The sequence below is a fragment of the Neltuma alba genome, unplaced genomic scaffold, assembly GCF_004799145.2.
Source record: "Neltuma alba isolate B1F8T4 unplaced genomic scaffold, ASM479914v2 tig00013600_pilon, whole genome shotgun sequence".
NCBI classification, from domain to species: Eukaryota; Viridiplantae; Streptophyta; class Magnoliopsida; order Fabales; family Fabaceae; genus Neltuma; species Neltuma alba.
This window is the reverse complement of record NW_021637795.1, coordinates 1-15,925: the sequence shown is the minus strand read 5'-3', so window position 1 is coordinate 15,925 and position 15,925 is coordinate 1. Positions and strand designations below refer to the sequence as shown.

Sequence of the window (15,925 nt, the reverse complement as noted above, 5' to 3'; positions counted from 1 at the left end):
ATTTATATTTTGTGACATTGGCTATGTATTTTATTACTTGTAGATATTATCATGTGAATTTTTTTTTTTGCCAATATCATATGAAATATCAAATTTGTTTTAATTATTACGATTCTTCTCCTTTAATTGTGTGCTTTCATAAAACAATATTGCAGAAAAATTTTAAAAAATAATTAATATCATTAAAAAAAATAAAATATACATCATGTACAAAAAAATTAAAAAAATTTCTCATAAATAAAAAAACTTATTTACTGTATTTTCTATAAATTAAAGCCATCATGTATATTTCTGGCCAAAAAAAATTATGTGTATATATATATATATTGTAAAATAAAAAGTTCATATATCCATTGAATATCAAATTAGGTAAATTGGTCAACTGACCCAATAGAACTAAAAACTGGATCGATGCTTTATTTTCTATTAAAAATTTAAAAATGAAAGTTTCTAACTTTCACAATATATTATATTAGAATATACTTTTAGTCTTTTAATTTTATACAATATTTTATTTTAGTCCATTAACATTAAAAAGTAAACTTTTAATTCTCTAATCCTAAAACTGTTAATAAAAAATGACAATATTGAACTATTGAATGTTGATAAAATATTATTAAATATTAACATATTAAGTTTAATTTTCAAAACAACTATGATTGTAAAAAAAAACATAATTTAAGATTAATAATTTTAGGATTAAAAGACTAAAAGTATACTTTTTAAAGTTAAGGAGTCAAATTGAAATCTTACATAAATCTAAAAGACCAAATGTATATTTTAATCTATATATTATTTTGAAGTTTCACAATAATCAAAATATCATGACCTGAATATCTAAGACTCTGATGGCAATTAATATTTTTTATTTTGGTAATACCATATCAAGCAGAAAAGCCAACTTTTTCCATTCGATTAAACTGAAATCAATTGTCATAATTGAATAATTAGTTGTCGATAGGCTTGGATGAGGTACAGCTTAGTTCCAAGTGAAGTTTACATATATTTTCAAATTGGGTTAATTAATCCACGAGTCCTTATAGTTTCAACGAATTTTGAATCAGGTCCCTATAGTTTTTTTTCTTTTTATCAGGTCCTTATACTTTATCTTTTTTTAATTAGGTCCTTATATTTATTTTTCTTTTAATTAAGTCCTTATAATTTCACTAAATTTTTAATCAAGTCCATGTAGTTTTAATTTTTATTTATTAAAATAAAACTTAATTAAATAGATTAATACTGAAATATAAAATATTAATAATTAAATTAAATTAATAATTATGTAATAAAAAAGTAATAGAATTAATTAATTCAGGAATATTTTTTAGAACAATTAATTTTTTGCTGAAAAAATTAAAATCATTATAATAATTCAATATCTTTAGAATATTATTATTTATAAACTAATATAAATAATATATACTATTTTATGTTTATATAATAGTACTATTAGAATTTATAAAATAAAGAATAAAAAATTCAGGGACTTAATTAAAAATAAGGTGAACTTATAAGGACTTGATAAAAAGAAAAATAAATACAAGGACTTAATTAAAAACAGGTGAAAGTATAAGGACCTGATTCAAAATTAGTTAAAACTATAAGGAGCTGTGGATTAATTATCCCTTTTAAATTAGAGGAAATTTTTTGTATCGGTAAAACATATGGGATACGAGTGTATATATAATTTAGAAAGTGTTTGGATGAGTTCATAGGTGCTTTTTAAAAGCACTTTTCTACAAATCGAGATAAACCCCTCTACATATTTACTTCGTCGACCGTAAAATTACTTCTGAAACTATGGTTTTATTTCTATCCAAATACCCCCTCAGTAGAGGTTAGCGTTTCACAACTTAGTGAATCAACATTCAATTTTTTTATGAGATAGGTGATCACATTTAGTGTTAAATTGTAATTTAAATAAGATTGTTTCAAATAAAAAGATATCAATGTTGAGAAAAAATATAAATTTATTAGGGATCTATGGCCACGATTAGGAAAAAAATTTCAACGGCCAGGATGCATTATAGCAACGATGTCGTTTTCCTTTTATGACTCTCCAGATTAGTTTTACAGATTCAACAGTCAGGATTAGTGTGCATCAGGCGCGCATGATGGACAATAATCGTTAGGCATTTAGAACGCGTTAGACAGAGATCATAGATCGTCGATCCTGAGACCGACTTGAAATGCTGAATGAATCATGTGACAAACCCGAGCTCCCATCAGTAGACGTTACTTCTCTCTTCCGTTTCCCAAAAGCCCTCTGATCTTCATTTTCTGTAATCCCTGTTATCTCAGCAACTGACGTCAATCCGCGCTCACATCCTCAGCAGCCATGAGCACTCCCGCTCTCTCCGGGGTACGATGCGGATCTCTCTCTCTTCGATTTTCATATTTTGAGCTCTTTCGTTTCAGATCTTGGAATTCAACTTCTTTTGGTGATTGTTTGCTAAGCATTTTGATTCGCGATATTTCTCACTCCGGCAGGGCACGAGCCTTTTTTCTGGGTTTACTCGTTTGTGCAAAGGCCTAGCGGTGGTACTGGTGGGTGGTCACATTGCGATTCAGGTTTTCCCTTCAGCTGTTGCTTACCTAGCCCTTATTCCCGCCAGGTATGGTTTGATCTAATGCGTGCTGCTCAAATTTTGTGGTATAGAATTTCGGCCTGAGTGATGATCAGTGAGGGACTATCAACAGCAATAAATGATGGGATTGCTTCAAATTTCTGTCTTGGATCAACAACTTAAATAGCATTAGTTTGTACATTGGATTGTAATTTGCATCTAATCTATGCTATCAGTTTTTCCTTATTGCCTATTGAATGATCGAAATTAACTGTCTTGAGTTGCGTTCAAGCGGCATCTAAGTTTGTGGTTTTTAATTAAAATTTTGTTTGCGTTGTTGTGATTACCACTCAACAGTTTCGCGGTGAGTGGACTTTGGAATGGGTGGTTTTTCATTGTACTTGAAATCATTGTGCATCTGACATGCTCTAAAAGCTCAAACGCTCCCAATAGTATCCTAAAATTCCATGGTGAGCATGGTCGAGTTTCTGAATTTTGCTTGGCCAAGTTTTGTTTGCTTCTCTGTTTGGACTGTCATTTTTTCTGCAGCCGATGTTGATCCTTACTACCGGAAGGGAAGTTTTCCTCAAATTTTTAGGCTGAAACTGAATTATTTCTCCTTCTGGAAGCGGCCAGTGGACTGTTCTATAAACTCTATTTTGCCTTTTTGGTCCAGGAAAATGTAATTTGGGGGGTAGAGTGAAATTTGACTGTAGTGAGATGGCTGTAATGCAATGCTTTTGAAGGTTGAGATATTTTTGTTCTGAACCGGATTGCTTTACCACATGATACTTGACTGAAAGTGTTTTAGTCGATTATTGTCTTCTAATGATGATGTGATAAAAGAGTTAACATTGTCAACTTCTTCTATTTGTTTATTTTTTTATAATGGCCAGATTACAGTGTTATAAATTGAACTCATAAGAAACATGAGACTCACTTATGATAGAATAAATATAATCAGTCATCATTATAATTATTCTTCAACTCTATGATTGGAGTTCTTGTTTTTTTTTTTTTTTAAAAAAGCTTTGTGTTTTTGAGTTTAATGATGCATATCTGAATGAATTTTGGATTCTATTTAATTGCTTGTGTTGATAATGTTATATACAGATGTGGTTGGAGACATGGCTTTTTCTAGGCAACTATGGTTGTTTCACGTTTGTCCAAAGTGTGACAAAACTGCTAATGTTGAAAATTTAAATTTGTTTGTTGGATGACTCAATTCTTTTCCGTTTGATACATTTTGCAGAACTATCCCTTTTGCCTGGAACCTGATTTCAGCTGGTTATATTGAACAATCCATTTATGGGGTATGCTGTATGCACTTACGATTACTTCTAATTATGCCTGTGTACTGCATGAATTGCATTTTGTCATTATACCGGTATCTTTATATGACACCTCAAAGTTAATGCTGGTGATAATTCATTTCTACAGGCAATTGTCAGCACCATTGGTCTCCTTTTCATTGGAAAGCTGCTTGAACCTGTATGGGGTTCCAGGGAATTTTTAAAGTTCATTTTTGTGGTTAACTTTCTGACTTCTGTGTGTATTTTCATCACCGCCATTGCCTTGTACTATATTACAAGACAAGAAATTTACCTGTAAGTGTATGAAATCTAGATTCATCTGAGATGATATTTTCTGTCTGTTGCTTAAGCTGCAATCTGTGCATTTTTTTCTTCCGGTGTATTAAATTTCTGTCTGTCTGTTAAATACACTTTATTCATTTTATTCCTTTCTTTCATTCATAACATTCTGATGGCTGAAATTATATGAACTCCTGATCTTGTGTTTCAAATCAATCGGAAGCTAAATTAACTTCCCCATCCCCAGAGGAAAAATGGGATGATTCTGGGAGATAACTAGGATCATCACCATAATAGGAACTCATCTGTTAACACACCCCCTAAACTCGTTAGACTTATCTTCCAATTAGTTGTTAGGTCTTTCAGCACATTGAAATTGCACTACATTCTGTCATGCTGTGGTAAATAAAGGCAGCTTGATCGCTTGCATCCTTTCTTAATATTTGGGAAAATTTATTAGTCCAATGCTTTTAGGCTTAATCATATGTTAAGCTTTTAAAAAAAACTATGCTACTTTTGTTAATTCTGGATTGTCGATTTGTTTCTTTTTTATCTTTTTGCCTTGTATGATATGGTTCTTTTTGACATTTTGCACTTGTTCTGGCAGCAACTTTTGATTTTCCCTCTTTCACATTTTTCTAGGTATATGCCATTTTCTGGATTTCATGGAGTTCTTTCTGGCTTCTTGGTTGGCATCAAGCAGATGATGCCGGATCAAGAACTGCCTCTCCTTAAGATAAAAGTGAAGGTCTGATACTCTTTCCTTCTTGTCTCTAATCTGTTACTTTTTAGAAGGATGAAGTCTATCCTGTAACCTGAATGACACCACTTTTAAACCTTTTTCAGTGGTTACCATCCATTGCTTTACTTCTTTCGATTGCTTTGAGCTTCTGGACACTAGAGGCAGTATCATATCTTCCCACTGTAATATTTGGGACGTACATTAGCTGGATTTACCTTAGGTACTGGCAGAGGAGAGTAGAGACAAAACTTAAGGGTGACCCAAGTGACGACTTTGCTTTCTCCACATTTTTCCCAGAATTTTTGAGGTAAGTTACTGTTTTAGTATACTATTCCAAGACTTCTGACTCCTCTCGCTTTAAGCACTTTTCTCATTTTCATTTTTCCTCTTCTCACAGACCAGTCATAGACCCTATTGCGTCAATATTTCATCGCATGCTCTGTGGAAGATCTGATGCCTCTAATGATCCCCAAGGTCACACTCTTGGGGGTGAACCTTTGCCGGGTTCTGACCCCTCTGAGGCATCCAGGAGACGGTAATGTCACTTTACTGTGCTTTAATATTAATTGAGTATATCAATCCATCCTCAGATGGACATTCGAACTGAAATGATTTCTTAAGGTAGCTATCAGGTGACTAAATAATGGAGTTGTAGGTCTGTCATTTTTCTTTTGCGTCTTACTTATATTTCTTTACCTGTAGGATTGACTGACTGAGTGTTATCTTCAGCTAAAAAGAAAAGGGAGAAAAAAATTATTGGAAAAAAGTTTCTTTCTTGTTTCTTTTGTTTTTTGCTTTGTTTCTTTTCTTGTTTAATTTTACCACGGAAGAGTGGTTAATTTTTATTTTATATATATATATATATACACTCAATATATAGCTTGCATATAACCTTTGTAATGCTGAATGAATAATTAATAAATAGAAGATAAGGGTAACAAAACATGTCCTTCGTTTGCTTGATACTGCTCTACCATGGAAACAGAATACACGCCTTTTGTCTTGGTCTGAAGACATAGCAACTTCTGTCTGACAAATAGCGGTCACCTAAATATAGCTGATCAAATTTTGTTCCAAGGGACAATTTGTTTCTAATTTGAAACATTGCTTGCTATTGCCTTGATTAAATTTGTGTTCTATCGTGGCAAAATAAAAGCTATACCAATGGTGACAGCGTTATGTAGTAAATAATCACTGTGTAAAGGAACCTATCAATGGGACTATTCTTCTTGCAGAGAGAGAGGTGCCCGAGCTCTGGAAGAAAGGTTGGCTGCCAAGATGTTGGCGACTTCACACAGTGCTGGAGAGTCACGAACTGATGCTGCTGAGAATGTATGATTCCGATTTCTTTAGATTATGCAGATTGTTGGTGTTGTAGAAAACTCGCTGGAAGAATTTGATGTGGCCACCTCACGGCCACATGGGAGGTATTGGTGACCAGGAAGAAGCTTTCAAAATTGAGATCGGGCCCGTGGAACTTCGAAATAAATGTTACTAATTTGCATTTTAATCCAATTCTTTTCTTTTTTTGGGTCTTTTCAAAATGTAGTTTATGATGTTCACATTTGAACCTCACATAAGTAATCCACTAACAGAAATACCGTCATTGTGTATATTTACTAAATAGCCTCTTAGAATTGTTAATTTCCCCAACCCCCACTCTCTGGTCTCTTGCCTTAGCCCATGTAGAATTCTTGCCAGAAGAACCAAATCAACGTGACAAGACCTTAAGATATTCTGTTCTATCACAGTATTTTGCCAAAAGAAACGCTTTTTCTGGAAAATCATGAATGCCGCAGTTTACTAGTAGAGAACATGCAGTTGAATCATAATAAAGAGCACCTGTTATCCAATATCCAATCTTAGACTATTAGAGTACTTGGCCCAAAAAAAAACGACTTTTTTTCTGCGAACAAAAAAAGAATATATACTAGACTAATGTCGTGACAAAATTGCCGCACTGTGACTTCGAAACTAGCAGGGGCATTTGAAAAAAAAAAAATGTTTTTACGCAAGTTGATATAATACTTTCTTCCATATTTGTAGTGCCTTTTTTACATGTTTTGAATTCTGCAAAATCACTTTTTAAAAACTAATCTAAACACTTCCAAATCCAAAGCGTAGAGAGAGAAGCATGTTTAACTGAGACAAATGGCATGTCTAGGTGGAAAGTCATTGGTTAGAAATCATGTTAATGTTTGCACCTTTGCGGAGAACAACCGGCACCTTAAAATTTAAGAAGGTGCATCTAGCATTTTGATCCTTTTTCATAGAATATTTAGCACCTGATCTTATTGTTTTGATATATTCAGCATTCCTAATTTTACTTTTTAAATTACATTCAATGTTCTAATTCTAATTTAGAATACTGAATATACTATTTTAAAAAAAGATTGGAGTGTTTTACTTGAGAAAAAAGTGGGTAGAGAATAAGCACCATTGTTTTCGCTTTTATCATTTTTATCAAAACACGCGGCCTTATGTTTTTGTCAAAAACTGGCAATACATAGGGGTGTTTGGGTAAACCCAGAAACACTTTTTAGAATCACTTTTTAGTAAATCGAGACAAACTCCTTCACATATTTATTTTGTATATCGTAAAAACACTTTTAAAACCATAGTTTTATTTCTACCTAAACACCTGTCAGCTTAGTGTATCTACTGATTTCATACACTTGCAGGGCTGCACGCGATGTGGTGTGTATAGTGCGTTTCAAATTCTTAGACAGGTGTATAAGTGGGCGGATGAAGCCAATGGCAATGCTTGTGTCATTCTTGAGGAACAAAAAACCAGGACCGGTTAGTAAACTGGTTAAGACATTGGGTTAAGGATTAATGGGTTAGATCAAAGTCAGACCGAGTTAGACTAGTAATAATTAAAATAATTTAATTTAATTTAAATGTGTAAAAATATTCCTATTTAACCCCAAAAAAGTAATACTTAATTAATTAATTTATTTTTTAATTCTCTCTCCTCTTCATACATTTTTTTTTTTTTTTTCACTTTTATTTCACATCTTCTATTCTCATTCGTGTGGCTTGGTTTACTCTTTCAAGTTTCATATTTTTTTTTTTTGATCCACTCTTTCCCTCCTGCCACACGGATCCACTAAGTCACACACTGCCTGCTTTTTGTTTTACTGTTCTGCACTTGCAAGCCATGGACAACATGAGCTGAGTCTGTGAGTCAAATACTAAGATGAAGATAGATGGTACTGACAACCATGGAGTGCGAATGACGGTGACAGAGCAAGAAGTGAAGAGTGAGATGTCACAACCATGCTTAGCAACGACGAACACAGATGAGTTCTAGCATTTTAGACAGACTGGCAAAGAGATTTAGAGTTTCTTTTCTTTCTTTCAGTTTTTTCTCCAAATATTCACTGTGTTTAATTTTTTTAAACATGAAACAATGTTGTTTCTTGACGGTGGAAGATTGAAATCATTAAACCGAGTAACCCATCTTAACCAGCGGGTTACCTTGGTTTTTACTGGTTCTTATTGGTTGAACATGAAACGATGTGTTTCTTTTCCAACAATTGATGATATAATTTCTTTCAATTCTTCATAACTTGTGCCCTCCTTTATATTTGTTGTTCTTACACTACCTCTCACATATCTCATATCGTCTTCTCTATCATTTATAAACTTTCTCCCTATGTGAACAAAGCAAAATATATGATTTCCAGACATACTCGCCATTAGTAATTTAAACTTACATCAAGAATCACGCAATTGTCAATGGCAAATCAAGGAGTTACGTTGACAACAGTTATGGCACACATTAACAACTATCGCGGCATGATTGACAACACAATATCTCATTTTGTGCTAAGGTTTCTACCCACACTAATTTTTATCTTTTTCTTCCTTTGCCACTAAACTAACATCAGAAAAAGCAAAACCACCCATAAGCAACCTAAAAAAAAGCACTCATAATCATTCTACACACCCTAACTTAAATTACCAACACACACCGACCGAAAACACAGCTTTCCCATCAATTAACTTGTAAATCCTACACACACAAAAAAAAAGCTTTGCAATACCAAGGCAAAAATGATTTTTTGATTTCCTATTTCCAAAAAATACACAATCTGTTAAGAAAGGTAGGAGAGGAGAGGAAAGAAAGTTCCAGACCTGAAGATTTGTGGAGATTCACATAAAAGAGTTCACTAATGGTAATGAAGAAGATACCTCATCATCAATGGCTCCTTCCTTCTTTCGCAATGTCTTCTCTCTCAACCATACTGCGCAGGAAACTTCTCACCCAACTCACAGTCTTTGTTTCTGATAGCTAGGACAAGAGAGTCGTTTCAACATTCTGAAAATTACATTTAAGTCCCTTTAGGACTTCAAAACAATTATGACATTTCATGGGACCTTTTTTGCTGTATATTTAGTTCTATGGGACCTTAATGTCATTTTTCCATAGATAAACGTATGATATCAGTCTTCTTATCCCACACGGAGGGAGAGCCTAGTGCCTCCCTACTTTAAAAAATTAATTTAATGCTGGTAAAAAAAAAGGTATTATTTTAATGGGATAATTGCAAAAAAAAATATTTTTAAAATTTCAAAATTCTAAATTAGGATTGATTATAAAAATATGTTGTTATTTATTTTTTAAATATTGTCAATTGTTATTAAAGTGTCATACACAAGACTTATTTAAAATTTTAAAATTCAAAAGTTTTTTTTTTTGGAGATTCTTCCAATTTTAATCTTAGGGTTTAAAAAATATATTTTTAATTTTTTAAACTTAATACTGTTACGAAAATTGCTAAAGTCAACAATTTTAAAATGACGACTCAGACACCCAACATTTAAATACTGACATATTAATTTTTAATATGTTAATTTAAAAATATTTAAAATAAAACCTTTTTAGCAACAATTTGTGCAGAGTTTAAAAATTATAAAATAAATAATTTTCTTCCCTTATTTTGATCATTGAAAAAAATTATCTAATCAATCTTGCAATTTTCTATTAAAACATTTCAAAATTACAATTATTTTAAGGATTACCATTATTATTAACTTTTATACTGTAATATAGTTTTGATGAAAATCAAACCATAGTTTTATAACATATGAAGTAAATATGTAAAAAAAATTTACCTTGAATTTGTAAAAAAATGTTTTTAAAAAACACTTGTAAAGATAACCAACACACCATCCAGCATCATGATTTCAAAAGCCCATCCATGATTTCAAAAGCCGATCATCAACCAAAACTGTTTTTAATAGAAGGCACTAGTAGAAGAACCTAGGGCCTAATTTTTTAGGCCCGCCTTTACTTTTAAATAACTTTTTTATATTCAAATAAAGTGAGCGTTTCAGAACAACTGCAACCAGAACCGCCCTCAATTGTGACAACGATGCAATTCTCCACTACCGGGCCCCATAGGCTGCCATATCTCATCAGTTTGGTGTGCTTACTAAGCCATCTATACAATTTTCCCTCTTTTTTGATGAAGACTGAGCATCTCTCTTAAAAAGATAAAAAAAAGATTATGCACCAGAAGTATACATCTAGAGGCACTTTGGGCAGAAAAAGTTTTACAAATTTTATACACAAATATCAAGTCATTTTATCAGAGAACTTCTGATCCTTGTAATCTCTGCTAAACATAGCAGCACAACATAAAAAATCGCCAAATTTCCGGCCTTAAGAATTTCACTTCAGAGCTTTACAACTGTCGTGTGGAAAAGTAAGGTGATCTGTCCAACTCAAATTGTATCCGTCAACTTTCAAGTGATTCTCCGGCAAAATATTGTTTATGCACCATTCTCCTGTAATCTGCAAAGCATTAAGCATTAAATTATACATCCCACGTTTAAATTTCTATAATCAGAAAATCTACATGCCTCATCATCGCAAATATTAAGAGCCCAATGAAGCACAAAAGTGTTTGTTTAATAAGTATTTGCACTCAACATGATGCAACACTCCCAAGAAGTACAAGAACACTGGGACACTTCATGGTGTTCTTGTACTATCTAATGTTCGAGCTTCAAGCTTAGAAGATAGAGAACCAAAATTCTACTACCCTCCGGAATATGGTAATGGAGCTTCAAAAGATTTCAGGAACCATAACTGTTGTCATGGATCTATCGTAGTACTTAATACAAATGAGAAACTCCTAGCTAACAAGATAGAACCAGGAGTTAGCCATCGAAAAATGAATATCAAACTATGAAGTCGTAAGAGGCCATCTTCAAACACTCCATGAAACAACAACAAAACCAAAGGTTGGCAAATTTGACAAAAAAGAAGTCAACCTTCTTTATTGTTCCAAAGCGTCGCGGCATAGCTGTTTAAAGGGCTCTCTGGGTTAGGCTCTGCCACAAGAAAGTAATTTGATCAGGCAAACAAATGCTGAGACGCCGATGCAAAATTCATGAATAGGAAAACGCCAACTGACCTCCTAATAAACTTTGAATTGACAGAAGAATAGTTCTACAATCATAAGCTGAAGACCATTTGTCCTACAAAGACAAAATAAGGCTTCAATTGGCTCTGGAACAATGTACGTAGTTGCATAATAATCAAAGAAGATATATCTAAAAAAACGGAAGGTCCAAAACCTTCAATAAACAAGCAGTGGCTTCAATTTTTTCAATTCCTTTTATAAGCTAGTCAGTACCTGAAGAATGTCAAGGCAAATGTTGCCAAACTGGTCAACATTTGGATGAAAGCACATGGTCTCAAACTTTACTTGGGGCGGCTTAAAAGGATAGTCCAGGGGAAACCGTAAGGAGAGTTTATACGATAAACCCTCATATATAGTTCCTTTTCCACCTTCAATCGTGCCAATCCATGTAAAAATGCTCTCACCATCAGGAAAAGCTGATACTCCAAGATCTCCACCGCTCATCTGAAGAGAAAAGTCATCATTTATAATAGCACCTTATGACAAATAATATCCACCATAGTCAACTGTTAAACCTTAGCTTCTTAATATTCAAGCACACTCAGCGGAAGATTTTAGGTCCATTTGTGGTTAAATGCAGACTTCATGACAAAATGCTAAAAGGACCAAAAATCTCAAAGAAAGATATAATCTTATGCTAAAATTGCAACTTGAATTTCCGAGGGATTATCAGCAATCAACTCATAATTTGAAGCTCATAAGCATCAAGACATTTCCAGCTAGACAGCATGCAAGCAAAGTAGATTGCAGAGTCATTGCCACATTCCAGAAAACAAGCTATAAGATCACCTATTACAAGAGTGTGATATAAATATAGCATCCCGGGGGGGGGGGGGAGGAGAGGAAGCTGCGAATAACAAGAATTCCAAACCAAAAAAAAAAAAAAAAAAAGGTCCTTGGGAGCAGTTCACAATTGCATGTATTAATTATTTGAAATATCATTCCAATAACCTCTCACCCATCAACGCACAGCGGACTAACAAGCAGACGTACATCTATCAATAACCATCAGAAAATTAGTCTGTTATAGCTAGCTCACAAGAAATAAATCAATAAATTTCTGAGGGTGTTGTCACTAAAAGGGCGGAATGCGAAAATCAGATAGTAAATTCATGTTCACTTATTCAGAGACGCAATAAAAGTCCACAGTCCACACGTGCCCAATGATATGAAATTGAGGCAGAAATATCAAGGCAGACGGAATCTTAATAACTAAATGCCCCAAACCCCTGCTACCAGGGAAAGCTTGATAAGAGAAGACATCACGGCACTGACTTCAAGCTAAACCGAAAAAGAGAGACAGAGACGCATACCATGAGTGACATCAACTCCTTCTGCAGTCTGCAATCATACCAAAAAGAATAAAAGCATCACTCCAAGGCAGACGAGAAAAAAGCTCATTTTAGAAACTTTAAACTGGGAAGATGTCAGTAAAAGTAAGGTTCGGGTATCACCTGGCGATGTGAAGCGTGACCAAAGTGACCAAATTTTTAATTCAAATTCATATGATGTCAAGAAGGCAAGATAATCCCACAATCAAAGTCCCCCACAATCGTTAGATTAAATTTCGCAAAACAGCATATAAATTGAAAATTACAGTATGTGATTTCAGTAACATCAGCCAAATCCATTTCTTTTTTAGAAAAGGAGATTCAGAACCATAACTTGTAAAAGGCTTGATAAAGTTCCGGCCATTCCGGAGGATCAAAGAGAAGAACAGAGAAATCATGAAATAAAAAAGAGATTGATTAAACCTCTGGGAAACAGAGGTGGTGTCCACAGGGTGAGGAGAAGCAGATGGTGGGTTAGATGGATGTTCGGGCGCGTGATGGTGACGATGCTGCTGCTGCGGGATCGACAAGTAGTCGGAGCTGGAGTTGGACGGGACCTCCATGGCAGCGATCGAATTCAAGATCAAGACGACTAAGGCCCAAGATGATGACGAAGGATCGATAGAAGGCCAAGATTCAATCTCCAGAAAGCGGGAACCAGAGAAAGAGAGGGAGTTTGCTTCCCAGAAACGACTTGTGAAACTAGAAGATGGGAATTGGTTTTCGACTTTCCGTTTCAGATTTCGCAGTGGAGACTGGTGGGGACTGATTGTTGCGTTTCATTCTTCTTGACAATTTTTTCCCATTTTTTTCATTTCTTAAATTATTAAAAGTTTAATATTAATTTTAGTCTTTTGATCTATCTTCATCTTGGTTTTGATCTCTCAAATTTCAAATTATAAGTTTTGATTACTCAAATTTCTTTTTATTTAAAAGATTGGTCCCTATAATCTAATAAAAATTTAGATCATTTTACCCGTTAAGGGATCAAAACATGTAGTTTGAAATTTAAGGTACTAATGCCAAAATAAGAACAAACTTGAAGGACCAAAAATTATATTAACCCATTATTAAACTAATCTAACTTTAATTGTCATTTTTTATGAAATTATACTTTTCATTTATTTTTCTTATATAATATTTTCAAAAAATTTCATATTTTTATTAATTTTTTAATTTAATATTCTTTTTCAATTCCATCTTCTTTTCTTACAACCTTCGAATGCATTTTTTGGATCATCTTTAGCCTCTAAAACTTGAATTCCTTTTAATTTTGATTTCAAAACCCAGGGATTTTGGTTTTAGGAACCAAAAATGCTATTTTAAAAACTAAAAATATTTAGACGTTTAGGATCAAAACCACTCTAATTTCAAAAATTATAATTAAAAGGAAATCGAATTTCGGATATTGTCCACCACAATTAGAGTAATTCTCCCAAAAAAATTTTTGTATTCACATATATTAAATTTAAAATCTTGTGTTTAAGTAATCAAATCTTCTTTCACTGAAACCAATGCCTATTCGGCCCTTCAAAATCCAAACGTAATTTTTGATATGAAGAGGAGAGAACTCAAACTGGCTTAGGAGCTCCACCCCGATCAATGAAAAATGACAAAAAGAACAGGTTTCTAAGCTAAAATATTCTCTATACTTTGATTTTGACAGGGTGGTGGAATATTGACAGTAAATTTTTTTTTAAAAAAAAAAAGTTCATTGTGGGACTATATTGCTAAAGATTAAAATAGCCAATAAATGTGAGAATTAGCTTATTAAATCAACTAACTACTCCTCCAGTCTTTAATATAAGATCTAATTATTGAGTTGATTTTGGTCCTAAATATAAGCCATATTTTTCATATTTATTAATTTTTCCTAAATTACCCATGTGTATACTCACTCAATTATAATCAAATAGAAGAAAGAAATGGGATATTAAAGAAGATGATTGCAGTGTTTTAGAAAAACATGTCATATTTTTTATAATTAACTAACTTACCTAATTTTCTTAATCTAATCAAATTAGTTAAATAGGTCTTATACTCCTCCGGTTCTTAATATAAGACCTAATTGTTGAGTTGGTTTTGGTCCTAAATATAAGACCCATTTCTCATATTTATCAATTTTCTCTAAATTATCCCTATGGATACTCCCTCAATCATAATCAAGTAGAAGAGGGAGAGGGGTATTAAGAAAGATGATTATGGTGTTTCAGAAAAAACGTGTCACATTTCTTATAATTAACTAACTTACCTAACTCTCTTAATCTAATTAAATTAGTTAAATAGATCTTATATTAAGAATAGAAAGAGTATAATCATATTGATATGTTGTATCTCACTGGCCCTTTCTAAAGCGATAAAAGATTAATAACACAGGAATGAATGTGCTATATCATAAATAAAACAAAAACATAAATCTCTAATATTAAAATCACACACACACACACACACACACATATATATATATATATAAAGTAAAAAGGAGCACACTATTATTGATTTCTTACACTCCACGCAGTATATAGTCAAAAAGTAAAAATCATCTAAAGTCTAGATCATCGACGACATGATGAGGCTTGTTAGGTGAATGGACGGGATGATCTTGGTGAGGAGGCACCATTTGGATGCCATGGGGCTGCGTTGTAGGGAAGGATGGCCCTTCTTCAACGTCCCAACGGTCATATTGGCGGGCATTGGGCATGGGAGACGTTGGAGCGCTGTCGCTTCGGCCATGGTACTTGTGCAGAAGATGAACTGGCGAGAGCCCAAGGGCAGGGCTTGCCGCTGTACTACTGTTCGATAATGACGTGTTTGCCTTCGAATGTTTGCTGTCTTTAACGTTTTTGGCTGATTCGTGCCAGTTCTTCAGCGCTGTTGCTACTTTGTTGTTGAATATTGTGGGCTTCATGCTCGATCCCATCTGTATTTCTCCAATCATAATTAGCTGATATTACTTTCAATTCTTATATAAAGATCTCGTTCGATTTTTATTTTGATCTTAAATATAAGACTAATCTACTTTGTTTCTCATATTGATTTATTTTTTCTCAAGATGACCCTTCTAATAATGATAGTTCTAGCCAATAAACTTAATTAGCAACGATATTTTAGAAAAAAATAATATTTATTTATTACAAATAATTAAATTAATTTATTTCTTTAATTACTCAAACTACTTAACTAGCTTTATATTTAGGACCAGGGGTCGTATTTCTTATCTAAGCATCTAATTAAATTATTTTTATTTTAAATCCAT

At 33.2% G+C, this 15,925-nt stretch overlaps 2 protein-coding genes across 2 annotated transcripts; one reads left to right on the top strand and one right to left on the bottom strand.

Moving 5' to 3' along the window:
* Positions 1-2,231: 2,231 nt before the first annotated feature.
* On the top strand, positions 2,232-6,554 carry LOC114738511 (rhomboid-like protein 19). Its single transcript, XM_028926581.1, has 8 exons — positions 2,232-2,362; positions 2,491-2,615; positions 3,820-3,880; positions 4,008-4,174; positions 4,802-4,907; positions 5,006-5,208; positions 5,299-5,436; positions 6,137-6,554. The coding sequence occupies exons 1-8, from the start codon at positions 2,339-2,341 to the stop codon at positions 6,237-6,239; spliced, it is 927 nt and encodes a 308-aa protein (XP_028782414.1). The 5' UTR covers positions 2,232-2,338; the 3' UTR covers positions 6,240-6,554.
* Positions 6,555-10,352: 3,798 nt separating this feature from the next.
* LOC114738513 (probable ubiquitin-conjugating enzyme E2 C) lies at positions 10,353-13,261 on the bottom strand. The gene is made up of 6 exons (XM_028926582.1): positions 13,093-13,261; positions 12,652-12,679; positions 11,552-11,782; positions 11,330-11,393; positions 11,187-11,246; positions 10,353-10,704 (listed from the first exon to the last, which is right to left on the bottom strand). Exons 1-6 carry the CDS (start codon positions 13,230-13,232, stop codon positions 10,649-10,651), a joined length of 579 nt encoding a protein of 192 aa, XP_028782415.1. The 5' UTR covers positions 13,233-13,261; the 3' UTR covers positions 10,353-10,648.
* Positions 13,262-15,925: the final 2,664 nt, after the last annotated feature.

Excerpts from the sequence above, each read along its gene's own strand:
- LOC114738513 (XM_028926582.1), bottom strand. The coding sequence starts at position 13,232 with ATGGAGGTCCCGTCCAACTCCAGCTCCGACTACTTGTCGATCCCGCAG. Across the intron at positions 11,394-11,551 it reads TTTGCCTTGACATTCTTCAG|GACAAATGGTCTTCAGCTTA; the intron begins GTACTGACTAGC and ends TTGTCTTTGTAG. Across the intron at positions 11,247-11,329 it reads AATTCAAAGTTTATTAGGAG|AGCCTAACCCAGAGAGCCCT; the intron begins GTCAGTTGGCGT and ends TTCTTGTGGCAG.
- LOC114738511 (XM_028926581.1), top strand. The coding sequence starts at position 2,339 with ATGAGCACTCCCGCTCTCTCCGGG. Across the intron at positions 2,616-3,819 it reads CTAGCCCTTATTCCCGCCAG|AACTATCCCTTTTGCCTGGA; the intron begins GTATGGTTTGAT and ends TACATTTTGCAG. Across the intron at positions 3,881-4,007 it reads TTGAACAATCCATTTATGGG|GCAATTGTCAGCACCATTGG; the intron begins GTATGCTGTATG and ends TCATTTCTACAG.